This window comes from Emys orbicularis, chromosome 1 (genome assembly GCF_028017835.1).
Source record: "Emys orbicularis isolate rEmyOrb1 chromosome 1, rEmyOrb1.hap1, whole genome shotgun sequence".
Lineage (NCBI taxonomy): Eukaryota > Metazoa > Chordata > Testudines > Emydidae > Emys > Emys orbicularis.
The window spans coordinates 256,052,949-256,079,013 of record NC_088683.1 but is presented as its reverse complement, the minus strand read 5'-3'; the positions used below and the strand labels follow the sequence as shown (position 1 = coordinate 256,079,013).

Sequence of the window (26,065 nt, the reverse complement as noted above, 5' to 3'; positions counted from 1 at the left end):
TGTTGTCTAGAACCCAGAGATGCCCAGGCAGCTTGCAACTTCTTCACAAATATTACCTATTGGGAGGCCACATTGCACATACTTAACATGCCCCTGGCAGAATTTAAAACAAGCAGTGTCCTACCAACCCTTACCCAGTGCAGGGCGTACAGCCAGGAGTATTATCTGCAGTGGCCTTACAGCACAGCCAGTGTCCATTAAGGTATGCGGAAGGGTGGTAGACTGTGAGGCGTTTCTTGTTGCACTGGCTAACTTTAGTAAGTATGTCAATCCAGTCCTTGGCCTCGACACAGTTATTTGCCTGGATGTACAGGACTCTCTCAGGCTGAATCACTTGGAACATCTGAAAACAAGGAAATAAGCCACAGACTGAACCACCAATTTAATTAACATTAGAGTCAATTTAAAAGAATACAAAGTAAAGGAGGGAGTCTTAACAGCATAAACCTCTATATTGGAAGGTACAGTCTGATCAGTGGATTATTAAAGGAAACAGGAAAAGGTTTTAGACCAAAAGATGCATCTAAAAGCAGCAAGAAATCCTGTTAAACACAAATGGATCTGTAAACTGAAAGATTAACTATTTCTTTAAAAATAAAACCTCTTTGTGCAACATGTTAATCCTGCTCCTACAGGAGACAATTTATAAACAACTGAGATTAATTTGCTTACTGAGGAACACACCCTTACAGTGATCAGTCCGAGTCAGAGATACAATTTTAGTAATGTTTTAATAGAACAGCTTCAAGTTTTGGAAGGCTGACAGAGAAAGCAAATGCTGGGCTGAAAGGAAACACCTTTTGTAGTGGGAGGGGGAAGAATTGAGTTTGCAATCAGCCGCCGTGCCTATTTTGCTTTAACTGACACAAAATGAACCTCTTAGCACTTATTTTGTTTTGATTTTCTTTCCCTTTTATAACCACCTGCACACAATAAATATAACCACTAATAAAGTAACAGAAGTGCAGACTTCCTTGTGAAAATACAGGGGTGTGTTAGTGGCTCAAATTATTAAAATGTTTATGTCATGTTAATTCATAGATTCTAGGACTGGAAGGGACCTCGAGAGGTCATTGAGTCCAGTCCCCTGCCCTCATGGCTGGACCAAATACTGTCTAGACCATCCCTGATAGACATTTATCTAACCTACTCTTAAATATTTCCAGAGATGGAGATAATGGAGATGGAGATAATGCTTAGGCACTCCAAATCACGACTGGGATTCCATTTTGTAGATGCTGTATGAACATTTATGAAGACACAGTCCCTACCCCAAACTGCTTGCAATCAAAGAAATCACAACCACTATCAATCCTTTTCCATGCTCTTCCTTCCTCTTGAAAAAGGTAACATTTCAAACATAATTCCTTTTCCAGATAAAGTGATATCTGAAAATCTGTTGGGGATTACTGAGGTTAAAGTTAATGAGATAACAGCAAATACTGGAAAAGCAAAATCAAGTACTTGAAGTTCATATAACTTTTCTAAATAGTTAGCATTCACTGGTTTTCTTTCCCCTTTCATGTTTAACTAAGTCCCCGACAAAATTAAAATCTGTACATTACTGTTTGTATATGGCTTTGTATATGGCTAAGTATTATTTCCCATACGACTGTGTCCTCAGGGTTATCAATTTTTTTGTATAAACTCACCTTTCTGAATTACAAACACAGAGATCACTGTCCCAGATTGTACACTGACTGGATAAGGGATAGTATTTTAAAGGAAGCTCACTTCAATACATGGTATCAGTTCAGTCTCTGCTCCCTTTATTACACTTTAAGGTTTGTATTCTTGGAAACTAGGAATACCCCTTCTATTTTACAAGTACACTTCTTGATTTAAATGGATTTTCACCGAAAGAGAAAGGAAGGCTGCGGTTGGCATTTTTTCCTCGTGTTCAGTATTTTTTTTTACTGATACCAGACACCAAATAAAAAGGTGTGAACTTCACCACAATACTGCTATAGCAATTATTAGTGTGATCAGCTGGGCATGGACAAAGTGTGGACAAAATGCAGTATTCCCTTTTAAAAACTTGCCAGGAGAAAAAGTGCTAATTTGAGGTGAGACGGGAATTGCAAGTCTAGAGCATACAGCTCAGCCCCTGTTTAACACAGAGCTGTAGGAAAGTGAATTTTAACACACTGCTTAGTGTAGCGGAGCTCTGTATGTTACAACAAAGGAACAGATTTATAAGGGATATGTGGCTGTGTAATGGGATACCATTATAAGTGACCTAATGTATGGAAACTGTTACTGAGAAGCCGACAGTTAAGCCAAGAATTTCAAGTAGTTGTAAGACCTTTTTAGGCTCAAAAAACACCAGACACAGCATTTGTTCTTCAAGCAATGTTCTGCAGAAGACCAGAAAGTTACTTGTAAAACAACTCTCTGCTCAAGGATCCTGAGGACTTCTTGAAAGAAGAGAGACAGACTGGGGGAGGCGTACTGTGCCCTTACGTGGTGCTGGCATCTACCACACATTATGAAACTCATTAGGAATGATGAAAATGGGATTTGGTGCAAGATGACGAACACGGATGCCAAGAAAATATTTATAGTAGATGTGGATCTTTAAACATACTTTGCATCCAGTATGGAGAATTCACATCAGCTGCATAGGCAGCAGGGTTTTAGAATTCTGCCCATATCATTGTATTCTATTTCTACATTCTAAGATAAATAGAAATTCTCTGATATTGAAAATAATCCAGCAGAAGGCCTCATTGGCTGGGGAGGTGGGCAATAGCATATTCTACCATTTCCAGGAGAGAGTTGGGGGAATTTTATCTTGAAATATGTTCAAAGATCTGCATTTCCCATGCAAAAAGGAATGCTTAACTTCAAAGCACGGTTCTATTATGAAAACTACATAAATGTTGCATCTTTTGGTTTTTATTCAACAAATACTTAAGTTAACTGTGCAATGAGGAGGTACCCTAAGAAACAGTGAGCTACAGCCTACTGCGTCTTGTTACAGACAAACAGAGCAGTGCCACTGTTATCACATTACAGACAAATGCCACTGAGTTGAGCGTAGGGTCTCGCTTTGCTCAGCCAATCAGTAAAAATACTATCACAGGTCTGGTATCTGGTCTAAGCCTGAACATTACCCATTCTGGTCCTCAGAGCGCATGTAATTTAGGAAGTGGAAGGATCACATGACATAGAAGCTGGAAGTCATAATAATTTATGAATAAATACCTATTTTAGATAATGTTTAGAGACAGATAAAAACATATAATTAATTTTATAAGACCTCTCAGATCTGTACAGTTGAAATCATACCACCTATGGTAGCTGACGTTAGAGGCAGAGGAGTATGAAAAAGGATTCTGACATCACTTAAATTCGTACATTTCTAAAAACAGTTTCTGTATAATAGATGATATATATCAAATACATAAAAGCATGCTCTGGTACTCGACTGTTAAGAAATGCAGCCATCCTGCACACATGCCAACAGAACTATTATACCACATTATCAAGTTCAGATGGTGTAAAGGTTATATTGGCAAGTGTCTGGGACCATACCTCTCATTCCCATATATTCTATACCAGATACATACATGCTATGTCATTATTCTATGAAGATATGCTAACTGATAGAGTATTGCTAGATAATGTGCTCTGTTGTAAATGTAAGGAGTTAATTCATTCCCAAGGATCAGACCTAGAGCTGATGGGAAGGGCAGAGACTCAGTTGCCTTACCTGTGTCCAACTATCTAGAGCCCAGACAGCTGATGCAGCAGTGAGTGGGCAGTACTAAGTGTGTGCTGCAGATAACTAAATCCAGATACCGCTGACAAGGCCACATTAAAAATCTCAATGGACTTCACTTTTGGACACCCATGCTACTAGATACAGAACAAGCAGCTGTGGCTGCTAAGTCTTCCAATGGAAATCCAACACGAGTTACAAAAAGGAAAGAGGAGATTTGGTGGGGGTGGGGACCAAGACAAACCCAACTAACAGTTGAAGATGACCTACTTACATTTTTCATTTTAAAGGACTCCTCCTCCAATTTCTCCACTGCCAGAATGTTTTCTATCGGAATGCTACACAGTGGGTGATCACCTGCAATAAACAATTGCAAGCTAAAGCTGCATAACTGTTCAAATGTCACTTTGCCCTCTGCTCTTATTAAAAGCCCTGCTTTGATTTCTGTGAAGGAAGAGTTCAGTTTGACTGCAAGAAAGCTTGTTTCATTGACATAGAATCATAGAATATTAGGGTTGGAAGGGACCTCAGGAGGTCATCTAGTCCAAGCCCCTGCTCAAAGCAGGACCAATCCTCAGACAGATTTTTACCCCAGTTCCCTAAATGGCCCCCTCAAGGACTGAACTCACAACACTGGGTTTAGCAGGCCAATGCTCAAACCACTGAGCTATCCCTCCTCCCCATGCTGTCAAAACCTCAATATTACCTTAAATTCATTTCTGTTTTTAGCTGCAAAATGTGCCACCACCAAACCGCTTCAAAAATCACCTATTCAGGCAGTGATTGGGAAAGTTGCAGACAGAACATTTTCCCTCAAGAGGCAGCAAAAAAAGGGAATCCTTCCTGTCGGTGCAGGTGATTAAGGATGGTGGGCATGATGCAGACTTCATGGTTGAGAGAGTTAAGTGATCTAATAGTTAATGGAATCTGCAATCGTTCCCTCAGCAAATGCACACAATAGAAGGATAAGTTGTTACTCTCTACTGAATAAAAAAATCCAATCTAGTTGGAAACTCCTGAAATAATCTTTGTAATCTTAATCTAATATTAAGGATTTTACTTATGAACAAATGTTTGAAAGTTCAAAGCATGTACTCAAACCCCAGTGTGCTTCTGTTAATAGTGCAAGTGCTACAAAATTAATGAAAACCACTAAAGAGAGAGTCCATTTCTGGAATCCAATTGATAAGTGATAATGAATGCAAGAATAAGAGAATTAATTAATTCAATAAAAGATGGGCATGTATGTGCCTGAGAATAATGAGACAATTAATAAAAATCAGCAATACTCCAGCAGTTTCATGTAAGTGGTAATTTTGATATTAATTACATTAAAACAGTTTATTTTACCCACCTGATGTAACCACACAGTGAAATATCAAGCACTGAAAAGTGAGGCAATTCCAGAAGTTGCAGATGGATTTCCTCTACAAGACTAACTCGGCATGATGCCCACATGTAGTGTTTTCTCTGTTTTTCATTTGAAATGTGGGCGCTAATGTGTTATTTATTGTTGCTAATGTGTACCATAAAATGTGCAGTTACAACCTCAGCTCCCTGGAACTGCCTCACTTTTGAGTGCTTAATACAGTATTCCAAACCTTAACAATAAATTAACGCTAGGATATCCATTTGTGGGATTTGGCATTGTCCCATGCAAACCCAAACCCCAGCTTAAGGTTATTACAGCTGTGTTCTGCCTTCTCAGCCCATATGATAAACAAGTATGGACTAAATCTCTACAGTACCCTATCAGTAATTAACATACACTGTGTGTGCATTCACAAACACATTCCAATAAGCATATGGTTTAATTCATATCAAAGCATTCAAATTCCACCCAAACTCTCTGAAATGATTAGTACGAAGAATACACAGAAAGAAAAAGAAAAAAATCCATGTGCTTTTAAAAAACATCCCTCTCTCCTCTCAGATACTTTTTCTATGTATTGTATTTTCTGCAGTTACAGATTTACAGAAATTAGGTTTTTATTGTAAAGTACATTACCAAGGAGCTCCCTCTGTTTTCTAACACAGTTCTGTATGCTTAACCCATTGTTTTATTAGTGAAAAGTTAGAAAACAGAAAGGCAAACCTTTGTTACCTTTGCTTTTCTGGTAGGTAAATTCATGGTTAGTCAGGCGAAACCATCTCTTCTTGAAGTTTTTCATACCAAATCGTTTTCTTCCTTGCGCTCTTTTGATCATAAACCTATTGTAAACGGGAAAGCATTGTTACCTTAATGCACTCAATTACAATCGCACGTCGTCAAACGCCAAGAGAACACACTGAATACTTTCTAATACTAGGTTCCTGCCTAGGCTACAACTTGACCAGTTGAAAGTCTAGCGAGAGATGTTACCCTGCATATATACTAGGAAAAGAGAGGAATTTAGCTAGCATGTATTTGCTACGCTTAACCTAACTCTACCACTTTTCCCTGTCAAGACAGAGTCTAAGAGGCTTAGATGATTTTCAACACCTAAAAGAGATGTACAAAACCTCGTTAGTACAAGAACTGTCTTACGTGATTTAATCACTCATACTCTATAAATAATATAAAATGTTGAATGTTCTGGAACTCCATTTTCAACTAACAAAGTGATGCTGCAGTTAGAAAATACAGATTTTTATCCCAACATAAACTAGCCTGTTAAAAGCCACTGTCACTAGTAATTCTGAGTTTTTCATTTATTGATTTATGGTTATATATATATATATATATATATATATTAGTAAGAGAGAGAGAGAGAGAGAGAGAGAGAGAATGCTTGCCAGAGATGGAAAGCTATTTTACACAGTGTACAAGTGGATTCATATGTACAATATACTGTACAGGATAAGATAATATAACCGAACCATTAAAAACTACTTGCTATCAAAGCTATATTTATCAGACACAAAGGTAGTATACAGCACAATGAACACACACACACACACAATACAGAAAAGTAATAGGGAGTGGCTTAATGCAAGGGAGGATTTCACAACATGGGTTTTCACCAGCAGGGGAGCCAGAACACTTGGAATAACAAACACCATAGTTCCCATTTCTGACAGACCATCCTTAGTCACAAACAATTAGAATGTGTCAGACAGACTGGGAACCTAATAAAAACCTCCTTCTCCAAAGCCTTCCAACCTGAATGCACTCATGCCACTCTGTTTAGTATTGTGCTGTATTGTTCCCTGCAGTGCATTTAGACTGTAAACTTCTTGGGGCAGAGGCTTGTTTTATGCGTGGCATGCCCCATTCACTGTACTGTAGGCACTTACAAAATTATATAACTATTATGGTGGTTAAAATCCATCCATACCCAGAAGGTTTGGATAGTAAGAGTTGCTTCTCAGTCTTTATTCCTAGATCATTTGAGAAAGACAATGGAGCTGTATGTCTGACAGTGGGTCAAGACCTCCTAATGTCAACCAAGTTGATGGATCCCTTCAGGTTTTGAAGTTAGGAAAATCTCAAAACGAGAGTGGCTGCCTAAGAAAATGGGGCTGGGCGGTCTAAGGAATAAACTCTTCATTAAGTTCTTCTTTTTGCCATGCAGACATCTTTAAAGGTGACCTGCACATACACATGGTGTTTTAAAAATAAACTCCCTTTTAGATGTGTGCACTCAGTACCCCAGCGTTAAAAGCACATTTCTAATTACATTCCCTCCTTTTATTTAAAAACTACGCATTGAATCAGACACTGTCTTTATCTCTTTTTATGGAAGATCCTGCCTTTGATATTAGAATAGGAGCAGCTTTGAAGCCTGTAAACTACCTACAATAATTTAAAACAAAACGTCATGCTTTCATTACCTGGGTAGGCAGGCAGAAAGTATTTCAAGGCCAGTTTAAAGTATTTCCTTGTTTCTAAAATTCATGTAACATTTGGGGAATTGGACTGAACAAATGCTCAAGACACACGAAGGAAAAACATTATGAGAATTAATTGGCTGAAGAGACTTTTTATTCCTCCCCTTTGTGGAAGATTTAAATGAGGATCTATTTCAGTTTTGCTTGGCCGCGTCAGTGTGAATGCCCTTTGAGCACGAGTATGCAAGGAGAAATTACTTTCAGTTCTCTTCCTTTTGGAAAGAGCCCAACAGCTATTTGTTGAGCAGTGATGGCATGCTCAGTGCCAGCAAAGCACAAGCCAGCGGCTAACCCACTCATCTCGGGAACTAGATGGTCAATCAAAAGTGCACACTCTGCAGGGTGAGTTACAGATGCTCTTTATATAGAAAGAAGAAAGATTAAAATTAAATTAAATTAAAAAAGCAGAGCAAAGGCATGTAGAAAACCTACTCAGCTGCCAAGCAATTCCTCTGGAAAAATAATCGAATTGATGGTTGTGAGATACTTGCCTTTTTTAATGATAAGGCATGACAATTACGAGATAATGCAGGGGAACTAGCCATCTGCAGCCCACTCTTTAACCTTGAAAACAATTTATTTGTATGTTGCTGAAACAGTGCCTAGAAGATGTATGCTGACATCTTAATCACTCGCAATGAGGTTTTAGGAATTTGTACACTAAACATTAAATAAACTCCAGCAGGCTTGAAGCCTCTGCCTACAAATAAAAAGTACTTTACTATTTTCAGCATCTTTTTAAAAAAATTAGGCACTGTTGAGATGTATGTGACAAATTCTCTCTGTTGGTTTTACATTGGCATTTCAGCGTTATTAAACAGAGAAAACATCCTTCCCAAATTTAAGTCAGATATGTCTTGCTATGAAGGAAGGAGACACTGCCAGCAGGTAGCTATGGCAAAGCACCAGCTGTCCCTACCATCTTACCTGCATGAACTATTACCATCAACTTTCTTTACTGTTAGTTTAAGAATCCTTATAACAGCAGCCAGCAGGCCGAGCAAGAAAAGACAGAAAAAAATCAGACAAGAGCAAAAGAAAGACAGAGGCAGAAAAGTCATGTTTAAGAGTCAGAGGGGAAGTTACAAATTATACATTTATTTTCAAAAAGCAAAAGAATGATAATGCACAGAATTAAAACAGACATGCCAACTTCTGGGGACTCTATCACAGAAGTGAAGCCAACTCTACAGGCTAAATAAAGGGGATGTTCATACTTTCACAGTTAAAAGTTGTCAGCATTTTCAATGTAAACCTAATATGTTGTTATTTAGTAATTTATAAAATCTGTTGTGAAAATTTACTCTAGGTTGCAACTTAGCTTACTAAGCTCAGGAGAAATTTCCAAAAAGGTTTTATTTTCAGAAGAAACAATCTAGCTGCCTATACACTGTACTTAAGTGCTTTTACAGACTCATTTTTAAAGTGAAAAATGCCAGCAATTAGTCCATATGACAACTAGTGTATGGAAAGCGTCTTAAGAAGCAGAGATACTGAGATTTGAAGTTGTTCCACTGTACATGCATACTAAACATTTTTCTGCAAAAATTAGTTAAGATTTTATAGCACAACAGCAATGGCAAAACCCATCAGAAGGCTTTGCCCATTCCACAGTGTCATGATTCAAGTATTGAGTGTCTGTCTACAGAATGGAATTTTGCAGCTGTTGTAAGTTTGAGTCACAACCTTAACCTTCTTTTAACAAAGGGGTAATTTAACTTAACTCTGCACAAATTGTGGTAATTAAGTTCTACAGGCTTTTTTTTTTTAACAAAAATTCTAGAACACACATGAAATTAAAATGTTTAAATCAAATGAGAGGACGTTAAAATAAGCTAGCAGCCACAGTGGATAAAGACAGCAATGCAACATTTTCCTACATTTATATTTTCCCTCGTAACATATGAATGTAGTGGGGAGGAAGGATAGCTGCCTTACAATGGCATTAAAATACATAGAGATACAATCTACATGCATCCGAAGGAGTGGGTATTCACCCACGAAAGCTCATGCTCCTATACATCTGTTAGTCTATAAGGTGCCACAGGACTCTTTGCTGCTCTTATAGAGATACAAGAAATTATACTATGAACACATTCTTACCCTTCTTTAAGCAGTATGGGTTGCTCTATACTCTTGTGATCTCGCCTCCCAGAGGATGAAATCAAATCTAAGAACTTAAGATGGACAAAGCATACTGATAAAATATGGGTACAACAGAAGCCAAATTAAAATATTTATATTTACATATTACTGTAGTACAAGACAATGCTCTAACAATATTTGAAAAAAGAATACAGCAAACAATTAGGGAATTTGGGAAGGTTTTCTGGATGGTAAATTAAGAACAGCTCAAATGCAACAGTGCCCCTAAGTCCAAAAGCTATACATCCCCACTTCTTTGTCTCCTCTTTGTGCTCCTTTTCCTTTATTACTCAACCTCCTTCATTTAGTCTTGGACCAGACTGTTCTCATTACAGGCTTGCAGGATAACATGGAATGTGTAAAATCTGACCAATAGTATATTGTTCCATAAGTATTATTTAAGAAGTGTAGTTTCCAACTAATTCTATGGATTTTTATGTGCACTGTATTCACTGCATATTTCTTGAGTACTACTGCAACTGAATCCGCTTTTTCTTGAGTGTGTTTGGTGTTGTGTAAATATTACACTACTTATATGACTCTAAACATCAGCTTCAATAAGTATATGTATTCGATGCATTGGCTAGTTACTTACATTTTTTACTGCATCTGCATATTTCTGCTCATTAAAATAGTCATAAAAAGTTGCCATGTAAGATTCCTTGAAGCTGGCCTGAAATGCAAACAACCAACCAATATTTGTGTGTCTTCCAGTACAACTTGTATCTAAAATCTTAACATCAACAGACTCAGAAAATAAGCGTTTCCCTACTCAAACCACCACCAATTTCCCTATCTGCAAAAAAGAGAAAGAAACCAAAGCTACTTTCAGGTTGTTTGGCTGTACTAAGAAGTACTATCGAGAAAGCTCTCAGACTAAAATAATTTCTATTACAAAAATGTGGATTAGCAGACTGCGTTCCAAATCTTCAATTCAATATATTTACTATAACATCCTGTAAAAGTTTCAAGCTATTTTTTAAAAGTCATGCTCCCAAAACAATCTGACAAAAACAATAAGAGACAAGGAACTGAATGGGCTCAAGAGATTTGTAAATGGGATACAGGCTCACTTGCAGGTTGCTGGTGTGAATCCAGACCAGTTCAGCAGTGGCCTCATGTTATCATCTGATAACTGTTTGGTGGCCCACTGGCTCAAATTATTCTCATTTCAAATTTCTAGTGGACATCAAAAAGCCACTGTCAGCTATCATCACTAATTGGCTGAGAGCTGAAATGGCATGAGAAGTGCACTATCCCTCACCATTAGAGGTGGTTCCTCTAGATCTAGATCAAGCTTCAAATACTTTGCTGAGGCAGCATAGAAAATACAGCAGGGCTGCTACCATGTATATAAGCTCAGAACTTCTTTCTCCAGGTGCTGGCATCTTTCAATGCTGCATTTTTTCAAAAAGACTTCACAAAAAGCCCCAGAGCCCTGAGACCACGTCACACTTTATTAAAAATGTAATTCAAACGAAGAAAACGTTTGCCATCAATTAGCATGCAGGTTATAAATTCAGTTACTCTAGCATTGCTTACCACTGACTGGTTTGTATATGGTATTATATAGCCATTCCAAACATTTAATTACAATAATAAAGCGACAAACTGCTTTTAAAAAGGAAATAAAGAGCAACATTTTGCCAACATAACCCACAAAATAAGAAATAAAACAAAACACTTACAGATTTAGATTTTGATAAGCTGCCCAATGTTTGTATGGTCTTAGAGATAAGTGTCAATGTTCTAGAGGTCTGAGGATCCTATGAAGGGGGAGAACAGTGGTGTTACATATTCCTGATGTTTAAAACACGGGACAGAGCACTACACACATTTGCTGTTCTCTATTTCACCCATACCAACAATCAATGTAAAATTTTAAAAACTCACACTTTATAGAAAGAAAGCTACTGCCTTAAGAAGCATGACAGACTTTGTTATGACTACCTTCTTGCCCTTGTTTCTGGAGAGCAAGTGAGAAAGAATCCTTGCTTCATTTTGTAAGTGAATGCTTGAAGACTATTTTTTATACTAAAATTTAAGAGTTTAGGTTTTGGGCAACATATTTATTATTCAAAGGGTCTCAAAGGGTTTTGAAGTAATGAAGCCAATTAAAATGGAGCAGCTACTACAGTCTCTAGAATAGCTTGCAGTGCCTTTGACTTGTTTACTTAAGAGAGGGAATTTGGTCAAGAGGCCACAGTAATATTCAACCTATTTAAAAATTATGCTGTACCCTTTTTAGTGGAATCTTTAACAACTTGTTCCTCAAAGTCACCTCTGACCACCAGAAGGCACTTTTTATCCCAGGGAGGAGTCTCTGATATGACCATTTTTTAAAAATTCACTTATTTAGGAATGGGAGAACATTTTATCATGTAAACAAAATCTGTTTAATTTTTAAGGCAATTAAAACGTTTTTAACAAAGTTATTGCAGCTGAAACCCCTATTACTGCATATAACTTTGTACAAGAAAAGAATGAGGCGATACAATTCCGGTTTATGTTACACTTCACAGCATGCTGGGCCCCATATGAAGAGTTCTTACAATAGGTAATTCCACACGCAAATCTTCTCTTTGATAGCGCTGAGCACTAGCAAAGAACACAAGCTTGTATGCATTACCCAGCTGGACAATGAAACTGTTGACCAGTAGGGGGAGGCTCGTGAGTGTTTGAGACAGATCTTTCATAGGAGCAGGACCTAGACTACAGAACTTCCTCCCTGAGAGAGAGGGATGAGAATTACCACAAGGCTCAATTTCAAAACTAAATGTAAAGTTCACTTCAGCTTATCGGGGGCGGGGGGGGGGGGGGGAGTCTAAGTTCTTCACAAACACAGTCACCTAACACATCTGCTAACACAAAAAGCAGACAAGAACCATCAAGCTATTTCTCCTATGTGTTGAGAAGATAGATTTAAAAAACAACAACACTTGATAGGCGCTCATACTATGGTGATGGGCCACATATGAACCTAAATAGATCGACACAGTACTTACTGGGTGGTGTGGTGTAAGCTGAAAGAGATTTGGAGAAAGAATTGCAGGAGCAAAGAATCTCAGGAAAATGAAACTGCTTACAGCTGTATACCGTACATCTGGGTCACCTGTAACAAGAGAAACCATTCCATTCATTATTCCAACAAACAATATTTTAAAGAGCATCTTCAGTACTGATAAAACTGTCAAAATACCTTCTGATAGTTAATTCAGCCCTGTGCTGGAGGTTCACATATTCACGAGTTATGGGCGAATGAGATAATGGAGGTCATTTGGAGCCAAATATTAGCTATTGATAAAGTAATGAAAATATCCAGGTGAGAGCTAGCCCCATTAAAACAGAACAAAACTGTGTAGGGAGCTCCACAAAGTCTCATTGTGCAGGAAATGCTTAGTTTGTATATCAGATTTTGGTACTCAACTGGAACATACGACTCATTTACACGGATTATGAAGGACACTGTCTCTCACCATTTATCTATAGCACCTAGCACAAAAGGACCCTGATTCGTTAGGGCCCCCAGGCACTATTGTAAAAGAAGTAACAAATAGTAATTATTACAATAATTATTATAAATTGAATGGATAAGGAACACAATATGGAGATCAATGGAATTTTGTTCTGAGATTTTCTATTCTCAAAGTGACTATAAAATGGCATCATCTTACTCAACTGATCTGCTCCTTGTGTGTCTGAAGAGTCAGATCGGCTTACTTTAGTGACAAAAAATTGATTGTTGTTGGTTGATTGGGGCTTTTTTAAATTGCTTTTTACTCTGGCAGAGTCAATGCAGCTAAGAAGTGAAACAGATTCTACTACTTCTTGTGTATCTGCAACAAATTTTACTGAGTTCTACTCAGTTATAGCTATGCTAACCCACTGAAGGCAATGGCTTTGCATAGGTGTCAATAATTTATAATTTGGCTTTTATTACAGGCTAATGCATGGGTCGAAAAAAAATGAGATTTGATAATGAGTTTGCAGACTAGCAATCAGAAATCATTAATATATAAATTTGAACCCCCTCAATGCCATTACTCTGAAAGTGACATGATAGAAGAGTAGAACAAATTTTACGGAAGAGCTGAGGTAAACACAGTATAGATATACACTTCATAAATAGCTTCTAATCTGAAATATACTTTTAACCTCTACACCTGTAACTCTGATAATGTAAACTCGTCGATAATAAAAATGATATACTTCAAAATGATTTAACATACAAGAAATTAAAAAGACATACAGCAACTCACCTTGAAAACGTTTGGCAGCTGACTCTCTCAGTGAAAAGAAAATATCGCACATCACTGTAGGACAGCTCACCCCAGATTTCGTAATGACAGTAAAAATGCGGTCAACATACTGCCTCAGATTTTCCTGAAACATTTAGCAACATGTTAAATTTATTTTTGTTTCGTTTTGTTTTAAATGCACCATTTCTCTTCAATGGAAAACAAGGCTACTACACTTTCTCTAATGGCATCTACAGTAGATTATATTTGCAATAAATTATAAGATATAAAAAAGCCACAGTTCCAGATTCAATGGATACCCTACTCTTTGGCGAGGTGTATTTCTAAGCACAAAGCTGAAAGCACAGTGCCTTTTTCTACCCAAAAAAAAAAAAAAAAAAAAAAGATAAAATAAAAAAATTTAGACCTCATTCCCAAAAGAACATTATTTCTTCTACAAAACAATTGACTAAGGAGTCCTCATTTCTATTATACTGGATATTTATGTAGTCGATTGAAAACAAATCCTATTCTTCCTTGCCTATTTTACATTTAATAGACAACATCACATTTCAGTACTATGCTATACAACTAAACATGAAGCTGATGTTAAAAAAAATAAAAAATCACACACATTTCTACGAGGTTAAGAAGGCTTCCAGTGGCTACTAACATTTGAAAGCTTAATTTACAACACCAAATGAGGTTCAGGGACCTCAATAAGGGAGACAAAATACTCAATATAATTAGAGATTTTGTTTTCAATTTCAAATCTGATTGCCTACCCTGTTATTTTCCAGGTTTTCACCATCTTTTAACTTCACAGGATCAATTTCACAAGATTTGTGGAGCTGGCAGATCTAGAAAGAACATGATGAAGAATTAGTACACTGGCGTATCTTCAGGTGGAAGAAGTCTTAAAATAAAGGATTTAGGCTGCTAGCTTTCTTGGGTAAAGTATTTTGTCTTCTGACAAGACATCACTCGTCAGCTCGTCAAGATTTCAAATTTTTTCAAAATGTTACATTCTATTTTTCGGCAATATCCTGCACCTAAAAGGATGACATTTTCACCAGGTCCTCCCAAACAAGATCATCATTTAAGAAAACATTTCTTGTTCCAAAGAGATAGCACTTAAAACTATTTTTAGGAAAAATAGTATTTCCTGATGAGACATCATAGTAAGTGTTTAGGTATGATAGTGCTGAATCACTTAAAGGAAATCTGTGGTCTGAAATGTTGCTCAATTATGGTTCTGGGAAAAAAAAAAAAGAAAAAAAAAGAAGAGCCATACTGGACTAGAGAGATAATAAAGCATCACCACATTGCCAGCTGTCACATATGCAGTTATCTAGGAATAATCATATTCATTTAAAGCGACAGGATGAAATGTGTCATTTATGACCAATGTTTTCTGCTGTGCACAGTTTTTATTTTCTTAGGCTTTTATTTTGTTTTTAACCATTTTCCAGAACCTAAATGACTTATTTTAAAAGACAAGAGGCTTATTTTAGACACAGTTCACATGGAAACTTTTTATTTTTCTTTAATGAAAGTCCACTGTTCATGAACTGGTGACTCAATGGGGAATGAGAACCACACGGGTTTTCATTTAAATACAAGTTCTTGACATTAGTCCTGCAAAGCAATCTTATGGGGCAAAACATCACCCATGTCTGACCCTAAAAGGCCTGTTAGGTTGAAATTGTGTTCTGAATCTGCTCTTACCTCATCTATAATTGGCTTTAGTGTAACCTGAAGATAATGCATCCCTGCCAGTTTCATGGTCTCATCAATGCACTTGGAAGTTAATGAATTTCCTCTGAAAATGGTGTTGGGGTCTCTGAAAGGGAACAATTTTCTATAATTTAGTCTTTTGTAATAAATCACTAACATGTGGAAATAAAAGCAGCAACTGAAAGCGATGAAAAGCTGTTTTTGAATGCACACACGAATATTCCCCTTGATCCTTGCCTAAGGGCTGCCATGAAATGCATTGTATAAGGTTTAGTGCATTTCTAGCTTATCATAGAAAAACAACAGTCATCAACATAAGGTTGTTAGAGGGTCTGAGAATTTTCATAATTTTTATTACAGTAGTGCACAGGAGTTCCACTACACTGAGCACTGCACAAACACATGCTGAGACATAGACCCTGCCGCAAGGAGCTTACAACCTAATGGAAAAACCGTGAAAAATGTCTGTGCTTTCATGCACTACTGCCCAGCATGAACTTGGGAGGCAGCCATTTCAGTCTCATGACTATATTGGGCACTGGATTCCATCTGCTAACTACTCTAACAAAAGGCATATTTGGGGTGATTAATAAGATTGTATGACCTAGGTGACCTTTTGTGGCTGAACTACAGTACCATGCTTGATGGAATACTGTATGTTATGCACTATGTAGGCCCCAATCCTGCAAACAGAACCGTGCGAGTGGACCCTTGAGCCTACACAGCCCCACACTTGCTTCAGTGGGAAGCCACCTGCACAATTCTCTTTGCAGGACTGGGGACATAAAAAGCTGCAGATGAGTGACCGTAGCATTTGTTAACCTTATATTTGCATGATTACAGCCTCTAGGTTTGTGAATGACCTCCAGAAATGTGCGTTTTACATATTTTCAAATCAATCTTACTGAGAAACATGCCATATTATTATGTCAGACTTCCTAGGCGTGGCATAGTATTGCTCTCTTTAGTCAATATTAATCTAGATAGAGTTATTTGTATCTATTATTGGAATGACATTCTCACTTACTCTCTCCCTATATGGCTTTCTCACATCTCTCCTGCTTTTGCATCACCCACAGATATGCTGTTTTTAATGATGATATACGGTTGGCCAGCAAGAGTTAAATCATGTATGAAGGAAACCCACAAAGGCCATTCCCAAACCGGAGTACAACTTGCAGGGCCCTTTTGCTCAACTGTTTTTTTCAATATTGGTATACTGACCCTCTAAAAGGAAGTATGCACACAGAAACTGAAATAGTCTTTAAAAATAAATAAATAGACCAGTTAACAAGTGTATGCACACATACTGGTTCTTAATTTTGCAAACAGCCATTAGCGTATACATCAGATTTGCAATCTGTTGTTCACTGGGTTTTTTGCACCCACAAGTTAAAGTATACAAATAATTTCAGGAATCACAGTAGAGGAACTAAATAATAATAATGATTACTTTTTAAAAAAGCCATTGCAATTCCATAAATTGAGCATGACATTATAGCAACATCTGAAATTTTATTTAAAAATTAGTGGTTCCTTGGTACTTACTGAGTTCTCTTCACTTCAGCATTTGCAATTGCACTGATGAAAGGCACAATTTTGCCATAGTGTAAAAAAAGTCTAACCAGAGGTATGGCTGCTTCCTGTTTTTCTCTGCAAACTTCACCCAACACATGTGCAGCAGATGCTGAAACAGGCTGAACAACAGAGAGAAGCAAAAACTTTGAGACGTGTATCTAAAGTAATCACCACTTATTAACACTAGTTTCTTTTTCTTCACACAGTACCACACATACTATCTTGCTGTGCCCCATCACCTGAGAGATGGCTGGGTCTCAATTTCCACTTTGTCTGCCAGTTGTAAGTTTTGATCACAAGAGGGCAGCAATTTAAAAACAATGACAATGCAGTGTCTGTTTTCCCATTGTTAATATCTGGTTTCAATGAATATTGCAGCTGCTTGCGAAATACTGGACATAAAAACCTGAACTTTTTGCTGTATTTTTTAAGCCACAATCAAAGAAGTTAAATACAGTTCTCTTTAGGGAAACAAATGGTCTAGTACAACAGCTAAAAGCATTTTGGATGATTTGATCTCAAACATAGCCCATCCCATTTCACATTTTAGGATTAGTATGCACAAAAAAACCCAAAACATTTTTTCTACATAAATGCAGGTAAATCATTTCTTTACCAGCAGAAGAAAGCCAACTGATCAAACCCAACAAGTTTATTTTGCATACAAATGTAGGATTAGGAGTACATGTGGGTTCTCATAACCACTGTTGTAGCTGGGTGTGTCTGTACTTACCATCAGTGCGTGCAGATACAGATCTTTTCTGCACGGACAAAAACAAGCACAAGGGATATATAGCTTCATAAAAGTCTCAAGTACAAAAAAAAAAAAAAGGATCAGCTGAGAGCTCTGGCAACTTCAGTTCTATAACCTCACTTGTAAAATGACAAATATTTATGGGGACTTTGAGGATAATCAGCAGGTAAACAACAAGCAGCAGCAAATAAATTACCTCAACATCTGCAGATTTTAACAGGAGGTCTCTAAGTGGGCTGTAATAGTCTGAGGAAAAAACATGGTCCTCAGTGTAAACCACATTTAACCTTAAGGAACCAAGGTCATCTGGCTTCAATGACTTGTTGCCATTATCTCTGGGCTGCAGGAAATACCTGGCAGGCAAAAAAATAGTTGGTCTTGAAACAGAAAAAAAGCTCTTAAGCTATACATGAACATATATAATATGTAGGTACACACACAACACTCGTAAACGTATTGACTTTCTGATGTTCTGAATTAGGTTTCCAAAGATGCGCACCAGTTCCTTTTGCATCAACTTTACTAGGGAAAGTTCTGATCATAAAGTGTTGTGTACTCAAGATAATATAAAATCCCATACAGTAATAAAAGTATGGCATTCCTGCAGAATTGCAGTGCATAACATCAAAGTTAAATGCATTAGAACTCCCACCTAATTTGCACGCACATAAAAAAAAAGCCAAATTTTTCAACAACTATGCCATCAAAACAATGCTTCACATATTTCAATATCTTTGTTTTGATAGTTTGGTAATTGAAGATTTTGGCTTAGGTTTTTTGTGTGGGAAACTAGATGGAAGTTAAATGCATTTAAACTTTGTTACACAACAGTAGTTACTGTTATGGTTTTGTAATAAAAATATAATATGTGCAGTACTAAAAACAATACCTTTTCTTTTATGACAAAGAAAAATAAATAGCAAGTACCATGCTTCATAAGAGCTGGATTGTCGGAGACATTTTAAAGGAAGTCTTAGCTCTCCTAGAAACTCATCTCCAAACTTCAAGTTGCTGGCATTCCAAAGGTCTACTCTGTAATACAACAAAACCAAAACTCAAAAGAAACTCATATTGAAAATATAGGAAAAAAACGAAAGAGCCATTTTTCTCTTTTTTTAATTTCATTTTTCATCCATTATGTATGAGTCAGAAAAGTATGTTCCAAAACATACTGTATTGGTTTCCAAGGAGTCAAAGAGGAGCTTACACTGTTGGAATCTGCTAATTCATAACTGTACAAGTCAGTGGACAGAAACCTAGGATACCCTTTCCTCATCCGTTTTGTTCACAAGAATTTACACTTTTAAAAGCAGCTGAAATGTTTCCAATTCACAGGTGCAGATCCACTGCTGGGATGTCAAAACACACAGTTCTGGGATAAAGCACTATAATTAAAACTGCTTACTTTTCTGTTCCCAAGCCACACTATTTCCAATTTTGGTTTTCCTAACTCAGATATTGTAACCCCTTTATTTTTGGCCTGTTACTCACACAGGATGTGCCAGGGAGTCTGGGCCTAAACAAAAAAGGATCAATTCAAAACACCAATGATACCCCCCATTTGGATACAGTAATTCTCCTGTTAAACACAGGGGCTCAGCATTACTGTGTTCATCCCAGATACCCAAACACCTCACTATAAATCACTCGCTAACTATCTGTCAGTAGTTACCATGCATTTGTTGTTTTAGGGTTTAACTTATTGGTTCCCTGTCATGGTTTTCAAGTTTAACCCTTCTGCTGGTAGTTTACGGACAGATATTTATTCTCTATGACATTGGCTCTCAACCTTTCCAGACTACTGTATCCCTTTCCAGAGACTGATTTGTCTTGTTTACCCCCAAGTTCCACTCACTTAAAAACTTACAAAATTAGACATAAAAATACAAAAGTGTCACAGCATGCTATTACTGACAAATTGCTTACTTTCTCATTTTTACCATATAATTATAAAATAAATCAATTGGAATATAAATATTGTACTTAAATTTCAGTGTATAGTATACAGAGCAGTATAAACAAATCATTGCCTATGAAATTTTAGTTTGTACGGACTTTGCTAGTGCTTTTTACATAGCCTGTTGTAAAACTAGGCAAATATCAAGATGAGTTGATATACCCCCGGGAAGATCTCTGAGTACCCCCACGGGTACATGTTCCCCTGGTTGAGAACGACTGCTCTATATTTACCACTTCAGTGACAATACACTGCTATTTCAACAAAATGAGAAGATGATCATCCTATATATGTGTGCATACAGTAATCTTGGTGCTGTTGGAAAGCATCCCTGTCATTGATATGAGTGTTTACTAGCACAAAGCAACCATTGGCCTGTGGGGGTGATGTTCTAGTCAAAGAGGGAGAGACTGTATATTGCAGCGATTCCCAAACTTGAAACCAAGCCTTCCTTCAGGAAAATGAAACCTATCATACTCCCTGCTGTCCCACTATGTATAGTCAAAGGCTTATACATCTTCCACGCCCACTTCCCTCATCTTTGGGAAATTCTGGTATAAATCTCTATTCTATTTTCTCTCTTTTCATACATATGCTGCGAAAGTGTTAACGATATTGAAATTTAGAGTATAACTACTGGCATTTGAGCTAGCAGCAAGTGAGATGAATGAGACAGTATTGCTCCAGGTTCTCTACAAACTCAGGCAGCTGTCTCTGCACAAGTTACTTCACACTTTGAAGGTTTCCTTTGCAACAGAGACTTACTTTTTATTTTTAAAATGGAAGCTGATATGCTGAAGAAAAACAGTTTTGCTGGGGGTGTGGAAGAGGAGAGAGAGTGCCTCTTGCTTTGGGAAACACTGGTATAAGGTAGAGCCCTGCATGGGACTGGAATCCCGCAGGCCCCACTGACATAATAGTGGGAGCGGGATTAAAAATAGTCCGACACAGAGCTATAGGGGAAGAACAGTAAGACTTGTAATATAAATATATGGAAAAAACAGGTTTTAAAATAAATAAGGAACCAGAGAGTTTTAAACGTCCATTGCATGTTCCACAGACACAGAAATTATCATACTGGATATACAGTACAACATCTAGCCTGGTATTCTATCTTCAGCAGGAACCAGTACCACATGATAAAGCAGGTGGTGTAAAGTCACCCATTATGAACAATTTTGCAATGACATGCCCTTGTGGAAGGTTTCTTCCTAGTTCCACACAGTAGGTGGTTGGCATGCCTTGAAGCCTGGGGTTTGATAATCCTTATAAAAGTTTATTTTAACTAGTGTAACAGAAGTTGATATCATAAATCTCTAATGCATTTTTAATCCTCTCAATAATATCTTGTGGCACTAAGTTGCATGGGTTATTTGTATCAACTTGTTCCATCTCATCTCAATTTAGATTCAAATTTTTTGGGCAGGCACTGGCTTGTACTGTGAGTCGGCCCGAGCTAGTTGAAATTTTCTGAAAAATGTCTGGGGCGGGGGAGGAAAAAAGTTTTCAACTCTGGTTGTTTTTTTTTGCCCTCTCTCACCCGGTTCTGTTCCTGGCACAATGGGACTCTGATCTGGCAGGAGCCTGAGCACTGCTGCTGCACTAACACTAATAGAGCAATACAGACTGTCAAAACCAAGTTAAGGAAGGGATGGACGAATCACTATTTACACATGGCCAAACCTTGATTTAACAAACCATTTATTGGAAATGACGTGTCCTCTGGTTCCTGGTATAACTGGATTCTGAGAAGATGCCCACCATAAATGCAACTTCCTAATATGACACATGCACAAACACAAACTTTCAAGAGAGGAAAACTGGCACCAAATACATTTGTTATGGATTATAATTCAGTGCAGTTTTGCTTCAGACTTTAGGGAAAGGAAGGGAGGAGGTGGCTAGAAGCACAATTCAGGTTCCATTTGCTACATTCTAGACAAGGCCTTGTATTTATTGCAAGCAAAGTTTTTAAATTTTGTATATTTGTGTACCTAGAGTATGAAAGATGTAGTAAGGCAGTGAATTAGTAAATCACCACCACCATCCCCCGTTTCCAAAGCCTAGTTCTGCTGTTTAAAAAAGCAAAATACGGAAGGTACATTTTTAGAAGTGGTCAATCTGTTATCAAGTATGACTACAATAACCAATCTGAGGGCCCCACAGCTAAGAAAATGTTCCTCTATTCACAGGAAGAAAAAAAGAAAAGAAAAACTGCATGTAAAAGGAACATCTGGTACTAATGTAATGATATACCCTGGCCTGCCACTTCCTACAACCACTGAAAATTAGAACTTTTGTTGTTAGAAAAAAATGTACAGGGGACTTAATCCCATGTATAGTCCATGGAAGGAAAATGTTCAGAGAAGAAATGGCTGTAGATTAATGTAAGATACATGATTGGGGTGGGGTCGGGGGGAGAGATGGAAATAAATACCCTCGGTCCTATAAGGGAGGGGGGAACTCTCAATGAACAGTTTGCCCAACCAGAACTAACCCTTTATATGCTCTCTTATTTATTAAAGTATTTAATCTTTTCCAAACTGTTTCATAAACTTTGCCAACAAAGTATTTCTTCCTCCTCACCAGACTTAAGAACTGTCTTGCACTGGTCTTAGGATCAATGAAGTCTTTTCAGACAGCCATATACACATTATTAAAGCAGCCACACATTAGTAAAGGACTAAACTTAATTACAATCGCGAACTGATAGATCTAGAGCAGTAGTCCCCAAACTTTTGAGGGTCACACTCTCCCTTACTCCTGTCTGCCCTATCCCATGAGCCGGGGTCGGGAGCTGGGCTGCGGCTTGAGTGGGGAGGGGTCGGGGTGGATGCAGACAAGGGTAAGGGGGCCGAAGCTGGGGTCGGTCTGGGGCCGAGGGGTGTTGCGGGGCCGGGAGTGGAGCAGCATTGAGGCTGGGGATGGGGCCAGGTGTGGGGCAGGGAGACAGGGATGCAGCTGGGGGTGAGACCGGAGCAGAGCTGGTGGCTGGGAGGGACTGGACGGCGCTCCCTCCCCATCTGGGCTGGCCCAGACCCCACCGCACCCCTTCAGACAATCCTCCACACCCTCTTAGGGGGGCGCATCCCACACTTTGACCACCTCTGATCTAGAGTCTTAATTGAGGGGTACTGGGGAAAAGGGTATTAGACCCAAACTGAATTTAATGCAAAATTGTATAATGGAAGAAAAACATGTTTTTGTTACTGTGGAATTTTTTATATTACCTAATCTCCATTTTGTCCACCTCGTCGGCATCTTCAATATCAAAATGGGATTTTTTGTTGTAGCTGCAAGGTCTGGTTACCTGGTGTGAAAAAGAAATAAATAAAAAAGATAAAAATAGTTAAAATGGAGTTCTCACTATGCTTTCACCACATATTGATAGCAATATTGTAGACACTCTATCAGTTGTAGTTTAGGCTTCGATTCTGCCAATCTTTATGCACATGAATAATCCTGTTGACCTCAGTGGGACTACTCATTAGGCAGAAGTGTTTTCAGGATAACCAAGAGTAATTACACCATACTCCAAACTCTCCTTAGTATAGATCAGATAAGAATATCAGGGTTTTTCACATCAGTGTTTAAAGGTTAAACAGACATAGAAAATCATGCAAGAGGTGTTGTCAACATCTAAAGTCTAGCTCAGGGGTCGGCAACGTTTCAGAAGTGGTGTGCTGAGTCTTCATTTATTCACTCTAATTTAAGGTTTCACGTGCCAGTAATACATTTTAACGTTTTTAGAAGGTCTCTTTCTATAAGTCTATAATATATAACTAAACTATTGTTGTATGTGAAGTAAATAAGGTTTTTAAAATGTTTAAGAAGCTTCATTTAAAATTAAATTAAAATGCAGATCCTCCCAGACTGCTGGCCAGGACCCGGGCAGTGTAAGTGCCACTGAAAATCAGCTCGCGTGCCGCCTTCGGCATACGTGCCATAGGTTGCCTACCCCTGGTCTAGCTGAAAAAAAGAAGAAACATAACAAGCAATCTGGTTTTAAATATAGACTCCTTACAGTGATTTCCTGCTGCACTTTGAAAAGAAAAACAATTGAAGTAATCCAACACTTAAATATTGACACACACAAACCCCTTTAATACAGGAGCACTTAAAAGTAGCAAAGGAAAGTGCTGTCTATTCAGGTATCTTTGAAAGTCAGCTAAATGTGCCCACTAAGGTGACCAGATCACAACAGTAAAATATTGGGACACATTGGGGTGCCATCAGCCCCACCCACAGTCCACCCCTGCTCCTCCCAGACTCTGCCCCAACTCTGCCCCAGGTCCTGTCCCCTTCCTGCTCAGCCCCCCCGCCCCCGCCACTGTGCCCTTCCTCATCCCCCAGACCACTGCTGGCTTGCTGCATCCCCTACCCACCGCTTGCCTCCTCACCCCCCATGCCCGCCTGCTGCTGGCTCACTGCTCGCCTCTCACCACCACCCCCGCCCGCCACTCTACAGCACTGACTTCCCCTCTGCCCGGTGGGTGCTTGCCCGCCCCTCCGCCTCTTCCCACCCCTGCCCCGCCCTTGCCCCGCCCCCATTACACCCCCTTCCTCCAAGTCCCTGCCCCTGCCCTGCCTCTTCTCCGCCTCCTCCCCTGAGCGCGCCGTGTCCCCGCTCCTCCCCCTCCCTCCCGGAAAGTCCTAAGCGCCACCAAACAGCTGTTAGGCGGCAGGGGGGTGGAAGCGTTGGGAGGGAGGGGGGACACAGCGCGCTGGGGGGGGAGGAGAAGGAAGCGAGGAGGGGGGAGCTTGGCTGCCGGTGGGTGCAGAGCCTCCCCGCCACTCGCTTCCTTACCTGAATATCGGGACAAATGGGGTCCCGATCATCGATCGGGATGAGAGACAAAGGGTTAAATATCGGGACAGTCCCAATTTTATCCGGACATCTGGCCACCCTAGTGCCCACTCAAGCATGCAGAACAGCTAATTTTTCAAGAGATGTGGAGCTGGGGTCCTATGTATCATAATATAGGGATAAGCACTAAAATTTCTTAGCACCACAGTGCAGCTTCTCTTCCCTCCACCCATATTTGCAGCATCAGAAAGCAAAAAGCAAAGCATAGGTAATAAACAGACTAAAAACGTACTGTATTTGAAAAGCACAGGAGGAAACAAAGTTTTTAAATGGGATATCTAAAAATCTGTTTTTGTTAACACAACAGAAGAAATAAAGACTTTGAGGTTTACATTTTTGACCAATGTAGGACAGAAACTCACCCCACCCAGAAGCAAAAGGTACCCCACCCAGAAGTAACCGCAGCACAAACTGATCAAAGGAAAGGAAAGTACTGTATACTGAATGTGCAACCAAGAGCTGGCTCAGCAACTCATCTTCATGGTAGGTTTAAAATGTTCCTGTCGAGTAATACTTGCCATCCACAAAAAGTAGCTTTTATTATAAGCTTAACTTCTTATTTTTCTTTTGTATGTCAGTAGGTACATACAGGGTAAGTAAAGATTTAACTGAACAAAAAGAGAACCAGAAAATAGTCTTCAGCACATGAAGTCAAACAAATAGTATTTCTTTTTGCCATTTTAAAGGTAATTCATGAAAGCTAAATGTAACTAGAAGCACTGGAGACCACAGCCCTCATTACATAATTGACTCAATTGCACCTGGGAGCCACAGAGCACTGTAATTTAATACCCCACATCATTTCAGCAGCTCAGCACAAATTTCTCCACACTCCCCACCCTGCAAACCTCCTCAACAGTGACTTTAAGGGCTTGTCTACACTTGAAATGCTACAGCTGCGCTGCTGAAACACTTCAGTGTAGACACTACCTATGCCTACGGGAGGGATTCGCCCATTGACGTAGGTAATCCATCTTCCTGAGAGGCGGTAGCTAGGTCAACCTAGCGTGGTCTACCCAAGGATGTATAGGTCATCTTAACGATGCTGCTCAGTGGTGTGGATATTTCACACCCTCCTCAGCAATGCAGTTAAGCTGACTTAATTTTCTAGTGTAGACCAGCCCTAAGACTTGATCATGTCCCCGGGCCCATGACCAAAAACATTTTTACAAAATATTTCTGCTACCACTGTTTA

General features: G+C 38.7%; 1 protein-coding gene across 1 annotated transcript in view; it reads right to left on the bottom strand.

Moving 5' to 3' along the window:
• The window catches only part of RASA3 (RAS p21 protein activator 3), a 201,074-nt gene that overhangs the window by 3,848 nt on the left and 171,161 nt on the right, over positions 1–26,065 (bottom strand). The window contains exons 8-21 of the mRNA XM_065405324.1: positions 23,234–23,313; positions 18,974–19,078; positions 18,243–18,399; positions 17,263–17,411; positions 15,706–15,820; positions 14,763–14,837; positions 13,999–14,122; positions 12,745–12,851; positions 11,428–11,505; positions 10,335–10,412; positions 9,698–9,771; positions 5,829–5,935; positions 3,999–4,081; positions 135–343 (exon numbers count right to left, since the gene is read on the bottom strand). Of these exons, the coding sequence (XP_065261396.1) occupies positions 135–343; positions 3,999–4,081; positions 5,829–5,935; positions 9,698–9,771; positions 10,335–10,412; positions 11,428–11,505; positions 12,745–12,851; positions 13,999–14,122; positions 14,763–14,837; positions 15,706–15,820; positions 17,263–17,411; positions 18,243–18,399; positions 18,974–19,078; positions 23,234–23,313 (1,541 nt within the window). The remainder of the gene's footprint in view (positions 1–134; positions 344–3,998; positions 4,082–5,828; positions 5,936–9,697; positions 9,772–10,334; positions 10,413–11,427; positions 11,506–12,744; positions 12,852–13,998; positions 14,123–14,762; positions 14,838–15,705; positions 15,821–17,262; positions 17,412–18,242; positions 18,400–18,973; positions 19,079–23,233; positions 23,314–26,065) is intronic.